This window comes from Liolophura sinensis, chromosome 7 (assembly GCF_032854445.1).
Source record: "Liolophura sinensis isolate JHLJ2023 chromosome 7, CUHK_Ljap_v2, whole genome shotgun sequence".
Classification (NCBI taxonomy): domain Eukaryota; kingdom Metazoa; phylum Mollusca; class Polyplacophora; order Chitonida; family Chitonidae; genus Liolophura; species Liolophura sinensis.
The window spans coordinates 43143040-43163058 of record NC_088301.1 but is presented as its reverse complement, the minus strand read 5'-3'; the positions used below and the strand labels follow the sequence as shown (position 1 = coordinate 43163058).

The following is a 20019-nucleotide window of genomic DNA, read 5'->3' as shown; positions in this document are numbered from 1 at the left end:
TGGTGTTGAAACCAACATTTTGGTTTCAAGTAGGATTCCTACTTTCCAAAAATAAAACTCAAAACTCTTTTCTATAAAGATCTCTAGAGATTTCAGAATAAAGCAAAACAAATAATTTAGTCACAGATTAAATTTTAGGCCAAGTGTAGTTATTTATTGGTGCACTTTAAACATAATGCAAATTATATGATATGTAACTGTTTTAAATCCAGTACTTTTAATGGCTTATTCCAAAAAATACTTTCAGGAATTTCAAGCAACAATGGAAACCATGGGTAGAGATCACATTCTGACTTTCTGTTACCTGGAACATCTCCACTTTGGCAGGCAGGTAAAGAGGTAATGTTGTCAATAAAGGCAGACCAAAATTTGAATCTCTGGTCATTTTGTAAACCACATGGCTCCTTCGGAGAATATCTCAAGCCACAGTCCTGTTAAACAAACATCTCATTTGGTTCATTCAGACAAAATTTCACAAGTAATTTGTCCTAGGGAACAAATGTTCCCTGGGGCCGAGGTGGCCGAGATGGCTAGCATGCCAGCACAGTGCAATGACCCATGAGTCAAATAAATAAAGAAAATAACAAATGTTCCCCTGATCTAAAAGTACAAGGCATGTACAGAAAAGTTTGACAAGTGTTAACTGTATACTTTTATTTCTTTCACTGGTTCATAAAGCCATATACTTGAAGAACTTTTCAGTTCTATGACTGTTATCACATTTATAGATGGAAACACGAGTGTCTGGACTAAAAATGAGCAAGATCTGGGATCAAGCCCGCAACCTTCTTGGTTAATGGTCCATGCAGCTTTGGTGGACTGCGTGCAAATTTTGAGACAATGATAAATTAAAACATCAACTATTAAAAGTAAATGCAAATAAACTTTCTTTATGCTGCTTGCTTAGTCCTGTCTGAAAGTGTACAGCATTTGTGATGAAAAACCTATTCAATGATAAATCATTTAAAATATGCATACTGATCAGTAGCAGTATCAAGTCTTGTTGCTCAGAAAATAACTCCCAACCTGTTTAAGGGAGCAGACTTGGTGAGGTACATCCAAAGTAAATGGTCTCATGCCCTCCGCTGGGCCCTTTCTGTAGACAATCACTGAATAGGTGTTGATCACCCAAGGGTCGTCGTGGGACAAAACAACCACAAAGATAGTGATCTTATTGTCACCTAAGCCTAAAGTGACATTGGTAGGTCTGAAAAAGAGCATACATTGTACTGAGAAAATGGTCATCTTAATTTTTATCCAACACAGCTTTGGTAGCTCTGTAAGATGACATACACAGTAAGACGATGGTGTTCTTCATACTACATGTAGACAGTTTTCCATCAACACTGATATATGGACCTCTAGAGGAGAACATAATCTATAAGAAGATGAGGATCTTGCTAGTCTTCCTTGTTAAATGCAACACTGGTACTTGGAGTTCACAAAGAGAACTTACCTTGACATGCCATATTTTTCCTCCAATCTTGCTTCACAGTTGCAACCTTTAGCCACGGCCCAGACCTGTATCAAGTATGTTCCATAATCTACTACGGCCATATACTCAGATGTCACCGCTTGAAAAGCAGGGCTTAACTTGATGGGTGGGGAAAAGTGAATAGCTGTCAAATAAGGCAGCTGTGACTTATCTGTAAACATAAATGAAAAAAAAATATAATGAAATTACATTTCAGTTAAATTGAATGTGGAACATATGAATACATCACATGCTGGTATGTACATGTATTGTAAATAGAATTTTCATTATTATTATTATCATTCCTTTAATCAGGGCCTTCAGGACAATGTGATTTTCACAGAGGTTTTAAGGATGTGTAGCCAAGATAAGCTATTTCATGATTTCTCCCCCAAAAACCTCTTTTTCAAGGGCTTATGGATCTCATGTGACATGAACCTTTGGAACATTCTGGTGCCTTTAGCTGGTCAATGATATCCTTTCTCTCCGGCTTCTCATCCTGCGACATTCTGGGAATAAAACAATGTTATGTTTTACTTGAACTGTTTTATGTATAATTTCCTACCAACTGGGGTCATTGCAAGTTTTTTGTGGTCCTCAGATCACACTGTTTCAAACATGAAACCCAAAATATTGATAACAACACTTTCCATGAGAATTAAGGCATAATAACATATATATATATATATAAGATAACAAAGATATATAAATACCAAGTTACTGATGTGAATAGTCTATTAAAATGTCAAATACAAAATAGGACTGGTTTTGGAAAGACTACTACCGTTCATACCATAACAAGGTCATTAAAAAGTTTTCAACAGAAAAAAGGCGTGCGACTTTCAAGCTGGATTATCTAAAAGAGCCTTACAATGGAATGTTGACGTCATCATAGGCCACCTCTGTTTCTTCTGCAGCCATGCTAGTGTAGAATCGCTCCGAGTTGACCAACATGGAATGTACCTGTAAGTCTGTGTGGTGTGGGTGTGAGGTGCCCTGGGGCAAACCTGGTACACTACCACCCTTCAGGCCAAGAGACAAGGCAGACAATCTGCTCACCACAGGAAGGTACTCATCCCCCTCTATTGTCGGGTATAACTGCAATATTTATGTATTTATATATTTATTTGATAGCAGCTTAATGCAATACTCAAGAAGTTTTCACATCTGTGATGGCAGTCAGTTTTATGGGAGGACAAAACCAGAGAGCCTAGGGTAAACCACCAACCTTTGGTGAGTTGATGATAAACTTTCCCACATGTGATGTATGTGTAGTCATGTTAATAGGTGAAGAAGTGCTAAAGTAAAACACTGCCTTTATCTTCGGTAATGATGATATGAGCTTTACAGGTCAGGAAGCAATTGGCTGTGCCTAGGGCAATGCCTTTGTCAAATAAGTCAATAAGGGCCATATCACTGCAATAACAGACTGACGAGAAATGCTGTTGTTCTAGCTCAGCATTTATACTTATATAAACAAGGGAAATTAAGCACAACTCCATTAAAATTATGATATCTACAAATGATAAATTAAGAGAAATTGTAAAACACTTTCACATTCTGGTACTTTGGTATATGGTGGAACTATTAATTTTTAGAATTCAGCAAAATCATAAGGAGTCCATGACTTTTTTCCCTCTTACTCACAGCCACAACTGATATAAAATGAAGCCTGTCCATCAATTTTAATACTTGCAAGGATATTAAAGTTATCAGGGCAAATAAGAAAGTAATGTGATTTAACTGATGACCATCTGCGCTGTAAGCTCACCTCACTGAGAACTTGATTAACAGAGAAGAGAATAAAAATGTACCTTAAGGAATCCACCTTCTGCCAAACTTTCCTGTCGACTTTGCAGCAAATAAACAATATCTGCTTCCTCCAGGCAAGTCTCCATGTCATTAACACAGCCCTTGTCCTGGAAGAGACAATTTTCCAAATGCGATGAAAAACACAAATTTTTCTAGAATAGTGACTACTTCCTGTGATCATGACCTGATACAGACAAAATATATGGGCACACATAGGATCCACCTTTGTAAAAACTGACAATCAAACCATTACTGAGTCACAGTATGTACGCAGTAGATTTCAAGATAAACAATATGGTCGATTATTATTCTTACCTCAACATACTGTGGCTAATTGAATGGTATTTTCACCATGTTGTATAAAAATGTATCCCAGCCCAGCCTGTACAAAATTTGTCCAAATCATGACTCATAACCAAAGATGACAATAATCTTTTTTTGCTTTGCACACTCCTACGTAATATTAGAAGTGAACAGAATTGTTAAAATCTGGGAACCGACTTACTGCTATTGATACTTCCAGCTTCATGCCTTTGATTAGACTGATGACCTCTGCAGTCATCGAGGACTGACTGGACAATATGGTGACCATGTCCTGAATGACCATCTGTTTACTGACATATGCTGACCAAGACGGTAGGTGCTCAAGACGAGGTTGACCTCTGACCTGGACATACAGAATAACACATAAACACTTAAGTGCTTATATCACCTTTACTTTGATCATTTCAATTGGAACATGCAAATGTATGAAAAGGAGCTGTAAATTCCCTGAAATGGGGTATTAAAATTAGGGTTGTCATATAGACAGAAGTACATGTACTATGCACAAAGAATCTGCCTGAAATCTTCATCATATCACAGACAACACTAGTCTTGGCATTAACCTTACTGTAATCATGCTTTCCTAGGTTTATTTCGTCCTCAAGGATTTAGAGTTTAGTGTTTTCAGCTGGATGCTTCTTTTTTCTCTGTGACAGTAAAAGAATTCTTTTAAACATTGTGTTTTTGTTGTTACTCTAGAAAACCGCAAATCACAGCTGTCTGAATTTTAGCTGCAAAATTCTCACAGATGTTATTTTTTGTGGCTTTGAAACTTGTTATTCTAAATGAACTGGATTTCATGCAAAACCATTAAACATCTTCTTCTCAAGAACTAATAGAACGAGCCTTCTAAAACTTGCATGTACAGAGTATTTCAGTGCATTTCAGGCCAATGATTCATTTTTTTTGTATATGTTTGCAACGTTGAAAACTTTGAAAACTACATGTGTGAGATATAGAAATCTGTAATTTGCACCTGGTTGTAGCCCAAGATGTGCTTCTTTCACAGGGAATGAATCAGTTTAAGCTACCATACCATAGTTTAATAGTAACTACAAGTCTTTAAATGACATCATACTTTTCAGAAATAGAATTTTAACTCCATTCTTTTAGCCTATACTTGTAGTGTAATGAGACAATTATACACTCTTTAGAAGTGTATTGAACTGTCCATGCTGCTTGGAAGTTGTGAACGTGTAGGCAATTCTAGATTATTTCTATTATTTTTTTATTATTTTTATTTTATTAATAGCCACAGATCAAGGTCCACTTACAAAATCGACTATACAAGCATACATCCATTACTCTGTAATTTGACTTTGGACATATTATTACAGTCACATGTAATGAACTTGGGCTGATTTCACAAAGCCATTTATGACTTATGTAAAAATTTCAAATCTTTCCACAGCGCTCAGTTTTTGTTACTGAAAGCTGAAATTTGGATTTAATTCGCCTTCAGATAACACTGATGTGGTAGAAAAAATGTTACTTTATAAAAACTGGAAAACAAGCTTTAAGATTGTGTTTCAAATTTTGACTTAAGTCAGAAATTTCTTTGTGGAATTGGTCTGTGATTTCCAACCTTTTGCTAACCCACAATAATTATTGATCCATCATACAAAACGTACATGCATTTATATCTCAAAAGTGATTATTGTTCCATATTTTGTTCAACATGTACATGCAAAGAAAATACATGTATTGTTGAACTCTGTTGTAAGACTTACCTCAAGAACAAAAGCATGGAATGTTGAATTAAAGGTCATATCAAACTCCAACAGCTGGAAGCATCCCTCACACCTGAAACAGAAGGTTGCATAAAGGTATATATAAATATATATATATATATATATATATATATATATATATATATATATATATATATATATAAATATATATATATATATATATATATATATATATATATATATATATATATATATATATATATATATTCTCATGTGTTCATCGATGTGGATGTATGTTTGTGTATTACATATGACATCATTGCTTTTTGCTGCAGGGTAATGCAAATACATGTTCATGGTTGCAAATAAATAACTCCACATCCTATCCCTTCTACCAAAATGCTTCACCAAGTTCTACTTCCAAGTTTCCATAATTTCAGAGAAAAACATTATCAGAATTTTAATTCTTCAAGTATTAGAACTAAAATATATCAGCCTAAATGTATATATTTATATACATGTATGCCACAGGTTATGCATGAGCAATGGATCTTATATAACATGGACAAGATATGAAATGGTGAGCAGATATGCCTCCCAACAACAACCTTGTCATGAGGAACACGGCCCTTTCTTTGAAGCAGAATAACTGGTGGTTTAATAATAAATATTCTGATACTGATTTAACCCATAAATCTTGGCTGTTAGGATTTTATTATTTGGACCTTTCATCACGAACATGAGCAATCTACAGGCCCATTTGGGCTCTCACGGATTCTGTACCTTCCTCCATGCTTTGAATACTGGACCATGAGATGATTTGCCAGCAGGAGCGTCTGGGTGATACTGCTGTGGAGATTATGCTTGAGTTGAGACACGGAATCTTGTCCATAATTCTCATACATATACTCAGTCCATTGCTCCATTGACCAGCTCTGTCAGAAAAAATATTAACAGTGTAAGAATGAAATAACACTAACTAACCAAAAACAATAAATGTTCTTTGAATCTCATTCATTAATATAAATGACTCAAATCCCTGGTAGCTATTCAAGCAGCATATTTACACAATGCTGATATTCAAGATGCATAATCATTTGAGTGATCTAAAGCTTGTTCTTAAAGCAGGTCCCCAGTCTTCCAAACTGCAGAGAGATAGTTTGATATCCCGTGAATCCAGTCCAATTGTTTAAAACATTGAAAGCATAAGAAAAACAGCAGAGTTTGGTCATCAAACATCAGAAAATTTATTCCACTATGATCAAGCGACCGTTGACCTTGTGACGTGGCAGCAGTAGATTCACTGCAGACATCTAAGGCTTCTTTATTTGTGAAACAATCACTATTCATAGTTTTGCAGTGATGTCACAGCTGCTCTGAGCCAGTCATCAGCACATTCTTTGGTAACATGAGTTAAGTACAGGAGGAGAAAACAAAGTGAATTTAGCACAGGTAAGATAGGCACTGAATAAATTTTTGGCATAAAAAATGAAAAAATACAGCTTTTAGGTGAGAAATCCTTTCTGGAATAGTAACCAAAGTGTTCCTGGTCAAGAAAAATGATAGTTTCAGTGTCATGTAGTACTTTGAACTTAAGAAATCGGCAAAATCAGAATTTCTCTAATTTAACTCCATGTTGTTTATCACCTTCTGCTCCTTGTAAGGAACCCAGGTGCTCAAAACTAAGAATACTTTTACAGATAATTTCAAGAATTTTCCATGCCAAAGTGTGGCTTGTGACTGCAGTAACACAACACAGGATACTGTAAAGTTACATATTTGACCTAAAAAGTCACGAGACTTGCTAATTCAGCCAAACTTCTAAAAGAGAAGGTCGAAGGATGAGCCTTATATCCCCCCAAAGCCAAACAAAAAAAGACGTACAGATTTTCACTCCCTGAATGCAGAACTTGTTTAGCTACTTGTTTCTTTGAAACATCAGGCTGTGAAACGAACTGTGTCAGACAATCCAGAGGCAATTGTGTCATCTACATGGCCGATATGTGAGCGAAAATCGGTCATGGTATCACCCAGTTGCTATGCTGTACATGCATTTCCAGGATCTAATACAACTTTGGTAGCCTATCTTTGCTATGCTGTACACGCGTTTCCAGGATCTAATACAACTTTGGTAGCCTATCTTTCAAAATATTTGTTGTAAAACTGTTTTACTTATATTATTTTCAGGGTCCTAATCAAAATGTGTACATGTAGAGGTAATTATAGATTAAGTCATAGGACAGCTTCTGGAAAACCACACAGTGGGTAGGCCTCATGCACCAATTCGGCTAAGCGCTCAGTGGGTAGGCCTAATGCATGGATTCGGCTGAGCGCACAGTGGGTAGGCCTAATGCATGGATTCGGTTAAGCACACAGTGGGTAGGCCTAATGCATGGATTTGGCTAAGCGCACAGTGGGTAGGCCTAATGCATGGATTCGGTTAAGCGCACAGTGGGTAGGCCTAATGCATGGATTCGGCTAAGCGCACAGTGGGTAGGCCTCATGCACCGATTCGGCTAAGCGCTCAGTGGGTAGGCCTAATGCATGGATTCGGCTAAGCGCACAGTGGGTAGGCCTAATGCATGAATTCAGTTAAGCGCATAGTGGGTAGGCCTAATGCATGGATTCAGTTAAGCGCATAGTGGGTAGGCCTAATGCATGGATTTGGCTAAGTGCACAGTGGGTAGGCCTAATGCATGCATTCGGCTAAGCACACAGTGGGTAGGCCTAATGCATGCATTCGGCTAAACGCACAGTGGGTAGGCTGAATGCATGGATTCCGCTATGCTTTTATTCACAGCTGACGACACCTGGCCAGGGCTTCGTGGTCGACAAGATAGGCAGAAGGTCCAACTATAATTTTTTTCTTTCTTTTCTTTTGTTTTTTTATGGAGCTAGTTAACACAATAGTTTTTAAATACAGTTTACAGGCTAACATAGCATAAATATTGTGTTTAGGGAACATTTAGTGTGAAAATAAAGTTGTTGGGGTTCTCCTTAAAGGCATATGCATGAAGTTAATGATGACATAACTTTTAGAAGACATAACTGTTTGGAAGATACTTTGAAAACAAAAAAACCTTAACACTGTAAACACAGAGCTGGCAAGAACTAATATAAGTTATATCCAGGGTTTAAATCCCCATGTACCTTTCCCGACAATATTTATCAAATAGAAAGTGTGCAATCATCAGGGCGACCATTCAGTACAAACCTTTTCCTGCTGTATGCTGCCTGTAAAACTGTAGAATTGGGCAATACCCTGGGTGTGACGATAAGCCCGAACAGGGGTCACTGCTGTCACCAACACATATACTTTCAGTACAAATAAGGAGTCCCCTATTTTTAGGGGATTTTGTACAGATTCTTGAATAACACTTCTCCCTCCAGATCCACTGCAATACAGAAATGCAGAGCTGTTAAGAATTCTGTTAAAGATATTTTTTCACAAACAATTTAACTGGAGGAATGACAAAAAGGTGTTACACATATGATTAAGAAAATTCTACAGTCAAATCATGATATACATGTATATCTTGCCACAGAACATTAATATCAGATCTCTAACTCAAAAACTATTTTTAACACAAAATCTGCTGTTTGACTGATGCAAGAATGCATTCTGTTATTATAACATAAAAATGTGTCATATTCCACATAATATCCTGTTAGTCTAATACAATCTTTATGTTGAATTAATACCATAGGTGTGCTACATTTAACCGAAGAGTTTGCTGGAATAACAGAATACATTCTACCTTAACTCAAACAACAGACTTTCTGCTGAATTTAACAAATTTTTTTTTCAGAGTAGCAACAAGAAGGGAGGTAATAAGTGTTAAAGAGGACTAAACTACATTACTGTGTTAAACTGTAAGCACATGTTTATCATCTTGTGTAGGCCAGCTAAAATGCACATAGTGCAACATGAAAGGAAAAGACAGCACCTGGCCTAGACATATTTCAATCTAAAGCATTCTACTCAAGCTTTCAAAAAAGTATCATACTTTATTTCCTTTAATGAGATTTCACCAAAAAAATGTAGAGCAAAATGGTAACACTGCACAAATGGCTGGTGTGAATCGAGGCAGCCATCTTTAGAATTTTATCCAATCAAACACATTGCTATCAAACTGGGCGGCTTCAGCTGTGAAGCAGCCTTTACCCATTCTATTTCATGACTATTGCATAAGACATCATTCTGAGATCATTTACAACAATTCAGTTACTTCTAGCTGAAGGGCCATTTCACACAGTGTTAATTGTTCATCTCCCCTCACAGAACCTTGATCTACTTAGTCACGCTGTTCAAATTACATGTATACAAATACGTTTTTTGTTGATCACTTTAGTGCTTAGTCAGCAGTTTCTAAATAACAAAAATCAGAGATACTGCTAAATTCATCATTCTATGTTAGCCTGTAAACTGTATTTAAAAACTATTATGTTAACTAGCTGCTAAAGGTTTGTGGGAATGAAAAGATGTAATCTCACAGGACAATGCTTAAAATTAATTAAATCTCATGGCATAACTTTTTTTCTCTTAATTTATTAGAACTGAAAAATTTATGTTTTAATGCTGTGTCTTTCTCACACACAAGGGATTTTTTTTCTGTTTCCTTTTATAAAATAACAGTAAAATTATTGAAATGCTGTCTTCAAACCGAGGTGCTTTCTCTGACATCCGTGATAACTAGGTCAGCACTGCTGTCATCTTAGAAGCCACTGCTGCAAAACTGAAGCATAAAACCCAGCGACAGTCGAATGCCTAGATCAGCCTCAGTGTTGTTGCTTAGGTTTATTTATATTTGTTTAGAACAAATTGTTTTGAGCATGAATTTAGTTGTACAACAATCCTACTGTAATTCTGAAAACATTTAATAGGGGTCACAATCACCAGCACAACCCCTCCAGAGGCAACACCCCGAACCAGGAATACCCCAGCCATGCATCTGTAGCTAAGCTATTTACATAGGGTAGCTGGAGTTGCATGTATGTCCAATTTCCGAGAAAACTATATTTATCACTTCTCTGAAGTCCACAACTTCTATCTGCCAAAGGCTACTGCTTAGACTATTATATAGAAAATACCTTCAACGTTAGAAAGCTAGAGTAAACTTGACGTCACCATACTCTTGATAATGGAGACCTGCTGAAGCTGTATCAATATGAAGTTTCACTAAACTGGGTTGCAAAAAATCTAAAAAAATATTTAATGACGGTTTAAGATTCTTTGAATGGTAGTCTTTCAGTGGGCATAAACATTTGTCAGGTGCAGTCTTTCACTTTAACCATAAAAGATGTTTGTTTATTTTTGAAGAATGCATACTAATAAAGCTTCTCAATGTCATTCTGTATCCTTTGTGATAAGTATGCACCATTATCTGACAATACATAAGTCAACTATATATATTTCTTACAATCAAGCAGAATGGTATAATCATGTGAGCCTTTTGCATCCATATTTGAGGGCTATATATATAAAGAGAGAGGAACCTGTGTTCCTCCCGTTAGAGGGTGTTCATGTGAACACCTCATGATTATTTAATATATTATTGAGGCATTTTGGCCAATGAAATGGCCATTTTTTCTATTGCACTCTGTTCATTATGAACGGGAGCTGCAGGTTATATGATGATTATGAAAGGTGTTGTGTCCATTTTACTTTCTACTCATTGACTGTTCCAGCACCTTGAAGTGTGTGCTATCAGTTTTCTCTGACAGCTGAATGTCAGGATCAGGAACCAAGTATTAAGGGCAAACCATACAGTAGGGGTTAAATCCCATATCCCTGATGTCCCAAATACTCCTTCTCTTCGTAATTCTGCTAGTTCTATATTGACATGGGTATCTGTCTTTCTCTGGTTAAAAAATGTGCCAGAACATCAAGTGAATGTAAATAACCATACTTAATTGAAGACGTACAGCATAGAGAGTAAAACCAGATCAGTTATGACAGTGGGATACTGGTGAAATATGGTCTCTTGTCAATTTAACGCAGTCAAAGTTTTATTTTAACTGTTTGTGTCAATGCACAAATAGTAGCAATTTACAGCCCCCATAGAAACATGACTTAGGTTAAATAAGGTAAAAAAAAAATGCAGTGATGTTTATTGCAATTTATTAGATGTTACTGATCTAGAATTACTCAAAATTCTGTGTTGTCATCACATTTAACATACAATCACATTAAAACAATACAAAGGGATCATATGCCCCTCAAACAGAATAATCTATAATTTTCATGTGACACTTTATAGCTATTGCATACATATAGGACTACTTACTGCCTTATTGTATCAGGAATATTGGAAGAGTTTTCCCATAAATTAGAAACTTTATGTTCAGTCTTTGAGGTTAGTTGCTTCACTCTCCAAAACTTTGATCCACTTTGAAATTCTTCTGAAAGCTCCTCTTGGTGGTCAGGCAGTACATAGCATGGAGGGGAGATCTCTGTTGCTGGAATAACTGAGAGCAGAAATCAATATCTAAATTTTGTCATCAAACTATGCTGCCTATTATTATTTATTTATTTATTTGCTCGGTGTTTTTTTGCCGTAATCAAGAATATTTCACTTATATTATCGTGGAAAGCAGTATATGGAAATTGGGCAGAGCCCAGGTGAAACCCACAACCAACTCTAGGTGGCAGCTGGATCTTCATATGTATGACCCCAGGGAAAGCCATTATGAGCTGGACTTCATCTCACAGCGATTGCATTGGTAATATGTTCCTGATTCATTGCTCTACCACGCTTACCACCAGGCCACTGAGGCCCCTATACTGCTTATATATAACAATATGCATGTATACTAAGTTCTGATATGGTGCAACTCATTGCATAGGCAAGGAATTGAAAGGCCTGTGGCAATCAAAATAGAAATTGATGTAATATGAACAGATATCTTGGTGTTGAGAAAATGAGAAAATATAAGCCAAAAAGTCAAACTGCATCACTGAGCTACCTTTAAGCTGAATAGGTATACATATAAATGCAAAACTTACCCTAAATATATTTGGCATATAAACCATGTACCACAAGAGATCAAGTCATGAAATTTTCTAATTTATGGTAATAAACACATACATGTTAGAGTGCATTGCATGCACGCAATTCTGAGCTAAATACATGCACTACATTTCTCAGATACCACCTGTAATATTTACCTTAACATTGCTTTAACTGTTATTGGATGCAATGCCTTGGGCATGATATAAGCTCCCACTGTATTCTGTGCAGATGAGCTAAAAAGCGCTTTCAGTCCATAACGAAAATCATGTTGGGTGCAAGAGCGTACATTGATACGTGCAGGGGGATTTCTTCCCAGCACATTTAACATACCCATATTATCCTTCGCCCACCTGACTGATTGGCAGAAATTATCTGCAGGTGTGAGGTGTTGTACAAACCCTGGAATCTGGTTCACCTTTGAAGGTAAAAAAGAAAAATGTATGACAATTACATACCGGATTTAACCTTGAAATTGCTTCTGAAATGCCTGACTACGTATATGTAGTATTTCTAGACAAGATCATAAGAAGAGTGTTCTTTTAATAAATTGGCATTCTCAAACCAGATATATCTCAAAAGATGAGATAAAATCAAATGAAGTCAACCTGACTTAATGCAACTTTACAAACTTTTTGTCACAGGATTTCTTATCGTGGGACTAAAAAAATACATGTACCTAAGCACATCACATCCAGAAATACTTAATTAGAAACAGACATTTTAAATGGAAATGACAACATTATACGTGCCTTGGGTACCGCAGCTCCACAGGCTACAAACATGTAAGACAAACTCCTCTGGATATCCCAATTACATGAGTCTATTTATAGCAGCTGTGAAGTACAAATAACAAATGTTGTCATTTTTTCTGCTTTTTCTCTTCAGCCATATTCTGTACCTTTTGGTAGGGTTGTTCTGTGTTGTTGTGATGGAAAAACTGGCTGGAATCCTCCATAAGCAGCAGCATTGCTGGTTGAGTTTCCTCAGGTTGAGCCAGTCTACTACTCTTCACACCTGAAATATCAACAAGATAATTTAACATTTTTACTCCCACAGCTAACTCAAATAACTGAAAAATTCATGGATTCATTCAAGACAAAAAGAACATACAATGGTGCAAAAAATGAAACTCAGCCATTATAAGTGCCTCTTTTCTTCCTATAACTACAGGCAAGTGGAACATACAGATATCCAATGGTTAAAATCTGCAGGAAATACCTATGTTTTACATGAATATTACATCTTTCCTGAGGGAATTTTACAGTCCTATCAAATTTGAATCAAAATTTGAAAAATATCTCTAAATAGTTCTTTCTTTCACGATTTGGTAAATGAATTATCTTGCGATAGAGTGAAAATGGTCTATTGCAAATGAACTGAAAATTCCTGTGCAAAATCTTAACTTTAGAGCCTTTTTTATATAAAATTCCACTTTATGAAGAGCTCTTAACAGTGAAAACCTTAAGAAACTTTGGGCTGCTATCTGAAAAATGTAACAGATTGACTTAATTGTAATCAATGGCAGAGGTAAAAATGTCAAGACTACTACTGGAACACATATACTATCAAATAGTTTTTAATGGACACACCCACTGAGAAAAAGTATGAGCTTAGTAACATGGAAATTTCATTTATATCCCCAGAATACCTCATGTCACAAATTTTCATATATTTTGGACGAAAATAAGCCTATCTTACATCTGTACAAGCTGTTAAACTTCATAAGAATTCTCATGCACATGCCACACATTTTGTCAGAAGTTTATTTTAAGTAGCATGTAATGTACTGAAGATAAAATGTGCACCAAAAACTGGTTAAGTGACCTTTTTGCACATTTGGGTGCAAAGAGTTTCCACTGCATAAACACAATACCTGTATCTTCCAATTTCCAGAACATTTAACTGTTTAATAGTCACAGAAACAGCATACATAACACAAACTATGAATATATATCTGAATCTTGTGACTGATTTATGGCATCTCCTAACTATATAACCTTGTTTAGGGCAAGGAAAGTACATGAATTATGGGGTAATCACAAGGCTTCAAAGATTTCCCGTTCAGTAAATGCTTGGCACATTGAGAGAGATGTTTTCCGGTAATTACATCACGTGTCCAGGCTGAAGCTTACCTTTGAGGATAGAACTTCGGCCACGATACCATTCTGGCACCTGAACCACAAAGCCATATTTCTTCAGTGTTGGTTCGTAAACTGGTAACTCCTGTTCCATCAGGTCGTGATTTCCCTGAATAGTGACGCGTTTGATCTGGGTGCGTCTGCTTGCCTCGATCCCAAGGATACGGTCTTCAATCTGAACAAACATTAATCAATTAGAAGTTGGGCCTGAACACATGAAATGTTATAAAATTCAAATTGAATAAAAGCTGAATTCCATGGTGTGTAGCCTATATAATTTATTCTTTTATCTCACTGTTGTTTAACTCCATACACAAGAATTTTTCACTTTTCACTTGGCCATCAGAGTGGCCAGCATAAACCACCAACCTTGACAAGTGGCTGACAATCTTTCCCACACGTGATGTACAATTATCCAAACCATACTGGTGGAGAACAAGTTGTTTCCAATGAACATTTTTTACTACGAAAACAGTATATATCATCACAAGATCACTGCTTGTTCTCCATGACCTATACAACAATGATCCACACCAACATTTTCGTGAACCGTTTTTTTCATGTATGAAAAATCTAATTTTAATTCACATGACGCACATTTTTAATTGGATTTTTGAGTCAAAACTACATTGGTTGGATTGACCTATTTCAGGGATTCACAAAAAGTATGATTTTATCAGTCGACACAGAATAATGCATTCAGAATATGTTTGAATAAACACCTTGCAAACATGTGAAACGGTTGAAGAATTACAGTAACTATATTTTTGTTTACTGAAATATCAGTTTTTGAACATAATTAGTTTAGGATTTCATATTAACAAGGTGTGAATGTTTGTGATATTTATGTTATTATCATGTCTTATCCAAAACACTAATGCTATGGGAAACATTGGCAATGAGTGACACAAGTGCTTATAACCAAAACACTTCCATAACACCACTAGGAGTGTAAGGATGAGCAAAGGAGTAGAATAATGCAGCAATGTTGTGTAAAATTGGGTGAGTTAATTAGACATGACTGCTTTATGGAGAATAGTACTTGTGGTATGCTAACCATGAGCTTTTCATGTAGTCACACTCATTCTGTTGCCAGGCATAAAAACGTCTTCATTACCACTTAGGAAATCTGCTAGACTTAACGCTAGAGAGAAGCTTTGTTCGACTTACCACATTCAAGCCTGATTTACATTTACGAGTACTTATGGCATCTATTAACTCCACACATTGTTCACCTTATGGGTGGAGCAGGTCTACAAGGGCCATAAAAACAGCCATCACAGCATTGTTTTACGTGGGACGTACACCTTACATTGTAAAATGAATGCATACTGTGTTAGTTTGTATAATGATAAGGAGTATCCCTGAATTCTTCTAAAGCCATTGTTTTTCCATTCCAGGCATTGTAATACATAATTTTTACACACTCTATAACTACGGCAATTTTGTCCATGCAGTTCAGTTTTATTCAATAGTCACTTATGTAAACGATAAAATCTGCAAATTTAATAATAAAAGGAATATGATATTGATAGCAAAATAATGGAAAGTTCCAACCAAATTCATGAGTAAATACTTAATTAAAACTATCAATCAATGGGAAGGCCTAGCAATTTTGTTACTTGCACTTGTTGAAAGTAAAAACATTTACAGTAGAATTTCAAAAGTGTACTCAAATAAAAGAGATAACACATTTCAAACATAGTCTGCCGCAACAAAACGGAAGAATTTGACCCTCAAATATTCAAAAAATGTTTGATATAAAAGTCTATAGCATGGAGAGTAAAACCCAAGAAGAGAGAGGAAACTCAAATATTCATCTTTCTTCACTTAATGCTGAGACAACAATTTCAGAAAAGGGTACAATACTCTGAACTGAATGGTCCTTGTCCCACTGAAAACAGAGACTGAGAGTTTGGCCTCAGCCATGAGGTTTTGCCACATGGATAGGTTCTAACCACAAACATGTGTATCACTTGCAGAAGATCCTGTTACATTACAACTTTCATTTAGACAATTCAGCACACTTCCATGTCCATGTATGTATAGGAAAGTGTTGTTACATTGTACCTGGACACTAAATGTCAGTATATTTGCATTGGTGCAGCAACCCCCAAGTTATTTATGTTAGACTTGGAGCCTATGGGGTGCAAGGAGAACAGAAAATAAACACAATAGCTGGACACAAAACTCTTTGGTTTAAATTTAGATTATGCAATTTGACAGTTGTGCCAACAAATTCCACAGTGCTAAAGGTATAAACAATGGTACACCAAATAAAAGGCCACATGTGGTATTAATTTCCCAGACCTACACCATTCTGACTTTAAAGTACAATGTGTGGAAATGTCACCAGCAAACAACAGCATTATTCTACACTACATGGATAAAATGTTCAGCTGCCGAAAACAAGATCTGTTGATAGCACATGCTTGGAAAACATGTGGCATTCTGTCAAAAAATTCCTTGCCAAAGTCTTCTGTTCAAAACAGAATAAATCTACACATTCATCAAATATGTTTGTATCCACCTTTCACCTTGTGTAATGAGGAGTTTTGGCACAACTGGGTACACAGACTGAACACAGACTGAAGACAGACTGGGTGCATACTACTTATTGAGGTACAAAGCTAATTACTGCCAGGTGGAAAGATATTTCCATTTCTCCCTGTGAAAATCCCATGACGGCTATATCTTGATACATTACACAATGTATTTTACTGTTCACTGAACATGCAGAATTTAACTCATTGCAGAGGTTTCTCCATCGTACATACTCTTATACTATTATGGCAAAAGATACACTGTGACAAAATATCTCCTTTTGATTGGCACAAATATCAAGTACTAAGATTACTAAGTGTGAATTGATGTCTCTGTTGCTTACAGTATTCAAAACTACACAATATGGAGCAGAAAATCGAAGAAAAGTGGAACTGGAGTGACCTTTAAATCAAGTTTACTGAACTGTTTACAGTATTACATATCTGTCTGATGGGTTTTGTCCAATTCAATACAAGGTATCAATGTTTCCTGTTTAAATGAGGACACCTTGACATCCCAGAGCCAAGACAGATCTAATTCCCACAAAACAACACGTCAGTTTGCCTCATCTAGACACATCTACAATACATTTACACTTAATATAAACAAAATTTCTCTTAAGTAAAAAATGACATTAATGAACACAGATTTTTTGAAGTCTTCAATTTTCAATGAAACCTAATAGGAGAGCTGAAGTTCGTGCTAAAGACATAAATAAGGCTGCCTTTTTTGGGGACTTGACAGACCAGCTTTCAGACTCAATGGCTCACTTTTAATAAACTTTAATTTCCGGGTGCCTGATAAAGTCTTATCTGCCGGTTCACAATATGTGGCTCAAGACCACTGTGGGACTATTGAAGCTTATCACACTGAGACCATCAAGCTGAGAGAGGGTGGAGAGAGTATTTATATGTCAGTGCTATTGCCCTCTCAAGAGGGAGTAAACAGGCTATACATGTTTGGGAGCACATGATCTAACTGAAAAGTCATGCATAGTAAACACTGCCAAAACAGAAAACTAACTATACCTGCTTTTAATCTATACTATTTAGACTACATGTAAAGTACAGATAATGATTCATAGAAAATTCCTAGAAAAACAATTCTGATACTTACAAAATTCTCCTCCTAATGATTTATTATTAAAGATGAACTACTGAAATTGTCTAAATGAATTTCTGCAGTTACATTGCTGTTGTGTTAGCTACTTTTCTGTGGATTTAACAGATTCAATCTTATTGTAAAAACAGATATATAAACTATTAATGTCTGAATAAAGACATGATATGGTGCAACTCCAAATGTTTACAGGCCATAAACTTTTAAAGGATTTGATCGTGTGATCACACTGTTCACACCCAGTTCTAAAGGATGGTTTTCCTTGCATGAGAAAATGTCATGACTGAAAGTAAACTTCAGTCAATTCCATTCAGGGAATATGTCTCACTTGGAAGGGAATGGTTGTAAAAATTTTCAGATCAAAGCGCTAGAACATGTATTTTTCTCCTTCCATGAGTATATAAATACACCAAGTCAGGCCATCTCATCCACTGCCAGTCCTCATCAACACAACACCAGCATTAGTTGTTGTTAAACACCAACATTTTGCTCTTAAAATAGAGACCAACTGTTTACTGAAACCCAGTTAGTATCCTCTGACTGAGGGCTCAAATTTCCACAGGTGGTATTTTAGTTAAAAACTCCTCCTTTCAACAGTATCCAATCCATCAAATTCTGTCTAAAACACAGTACCATTGTATTGGCTACTTGCGGCAGGCTGATATTCTCCTGTCCTACTAATGATGATGGAGTCGTCCTCTCTCTTGTCAGAACTCATACAACTACAATATTCTTTAAGATAATTATAAAGCAATTAAGATAATAAACTAATGCATGTTTTGTAGAGATAAGGTTATTTAAAGTATAAATAGATTCTTTCCCACAGTGTAAATGTGTTTCTGGAACACCTCATGCAAAAATCTGATAATCTTAGTAGACTGATACTTAAAGTCTAAACATTCAGTCATTGTATTATTGTCTACCCCAGGTATCAGAATTTGTATGCCAGTGTCATCACACCTGTATTGCTACAGCAGAGTCAGATACCAAGTCCTTCTAGCAGATATCTGGGGTGTCATCATTCACCTGTTTACATTACCTTGAAAGCGCTTGCTCCATCCTTTTAACAAGTATGTGGTTTCCAGAGCTGAACTCCCATCCCTAAGACATGCTAATCGCAATGCAACACTGTTCACATTTTATAACATTTTTGCCTTTTATTTTCTATCAACATTTCGGTTAGCATCTTTTCATTCATTCTTTATTTTCTTCGCAGAAGTACCACCAAGGAACAATTTGTACCTTGGCCTCTTTGACATGACTTTTTAAAAATAAATTAGGCCACTCATATAATATAGTGTTAAACATTTGTAAGATGAAACAAAACATAAGGAATCTAACAAATGTCTGGCAGAAAATCCAGACATCATTTTGATGACTAAGTTCATTGCATTAACATTTATCCTACATATCATCCAACTCCAGTTCAAATCAAATTCACTCTACAGGCACCTACTGGGCAGAAAGAGAAAGAGAAGAAATGCTTGAGCTATTTATTTGTGTACTGGGGAAGGAGGTTACAGAGTTTGAAAATGGGGGTAACCTATTGTTTCAACAGGTACTCATTCCAATGCCAAATTCAGAGCAAGTGTGCCGTTAAGAGAAAAAAGGTGAAGAGGAAATGGGAATAAGTGTGCCTCGGAAGACTAGCTTTCCGTGTCTCTTGGGGTGACATGGCAAATAACAGTCTGATCATGGTTAGTGTCAGAGTTTCCACAGTGAATTCTACAACTGGTTGCTACAAAAATTTGCAACTTCATGTTACTGTCTGCATGTGTCCAACCAACTTTTACAATTTAGTGCACATGAGCAGGCTGTTACCTAACCAGCAGCATTGACAATACTTCCAAATCACTAACATAGCAAAAGTTCCTGGTTGAAGATGGATTATGGTCAGTGTTTTT

At 36.2% G+C, this 20019-nt stretch overlaps 1 protein-coding gene across 2 annotated transcripts in view; it reads right to left on the bottom strand.

The window, feature by feature from the left end:
- The window catches only part of LOC135470052 (cadherin-like and PC-esterase domain-containing protein 1), a 47566-nt gene that overhangs the window by 9019 nt on the left and 18528 nt on the right, over positions 1-20019 (bottom strand). For both annotated transcript variants that reach the window (XM_064748764.1, XM_064748766.1), the window contains exons 3-16: positions 14447-14627; positions 13213-13328; positions 12645-12729; positions 11589-11769; positions 8516-8696; positions 6085-6236; positions 5341-5413; positions 3792-3953; positions 3289-3393; positions 2346-2572; positions 1913-1983; positions 1457-1646; positions 1027-1207; positions 305-431 (exon numbers count right to left, since the gene is read on the bottom strand). In XM_064748764.1, coding sequence (XP_064604834.1) covers positions 305-431; positions 1027-1207; positions 1457-1646; positions 1913-1983; positions 2346-2572; positions 3289-3393; positions 3792-3953; positions 5341-5413; positions 6085-6236; positions 8516-8696; positions 11589-11769; positions 12645-12729; positions 13213-13328; positions 14447-14627 — 2032 coding nt within the window. The remainder of the gene's footprint in view (positions 1-304; positions 432-1026; positions 1208-1456; positions 1647-1912; positions 1984-2345; positions 2573-3288; positions 3394-3791; positions 3954-5340; positions 5414-6084; positions 6237-8515; positions 8697-11588; positions 11770-12644; positions 12730-13212; positions 13329-14446; positions 14628-20019) is intronic.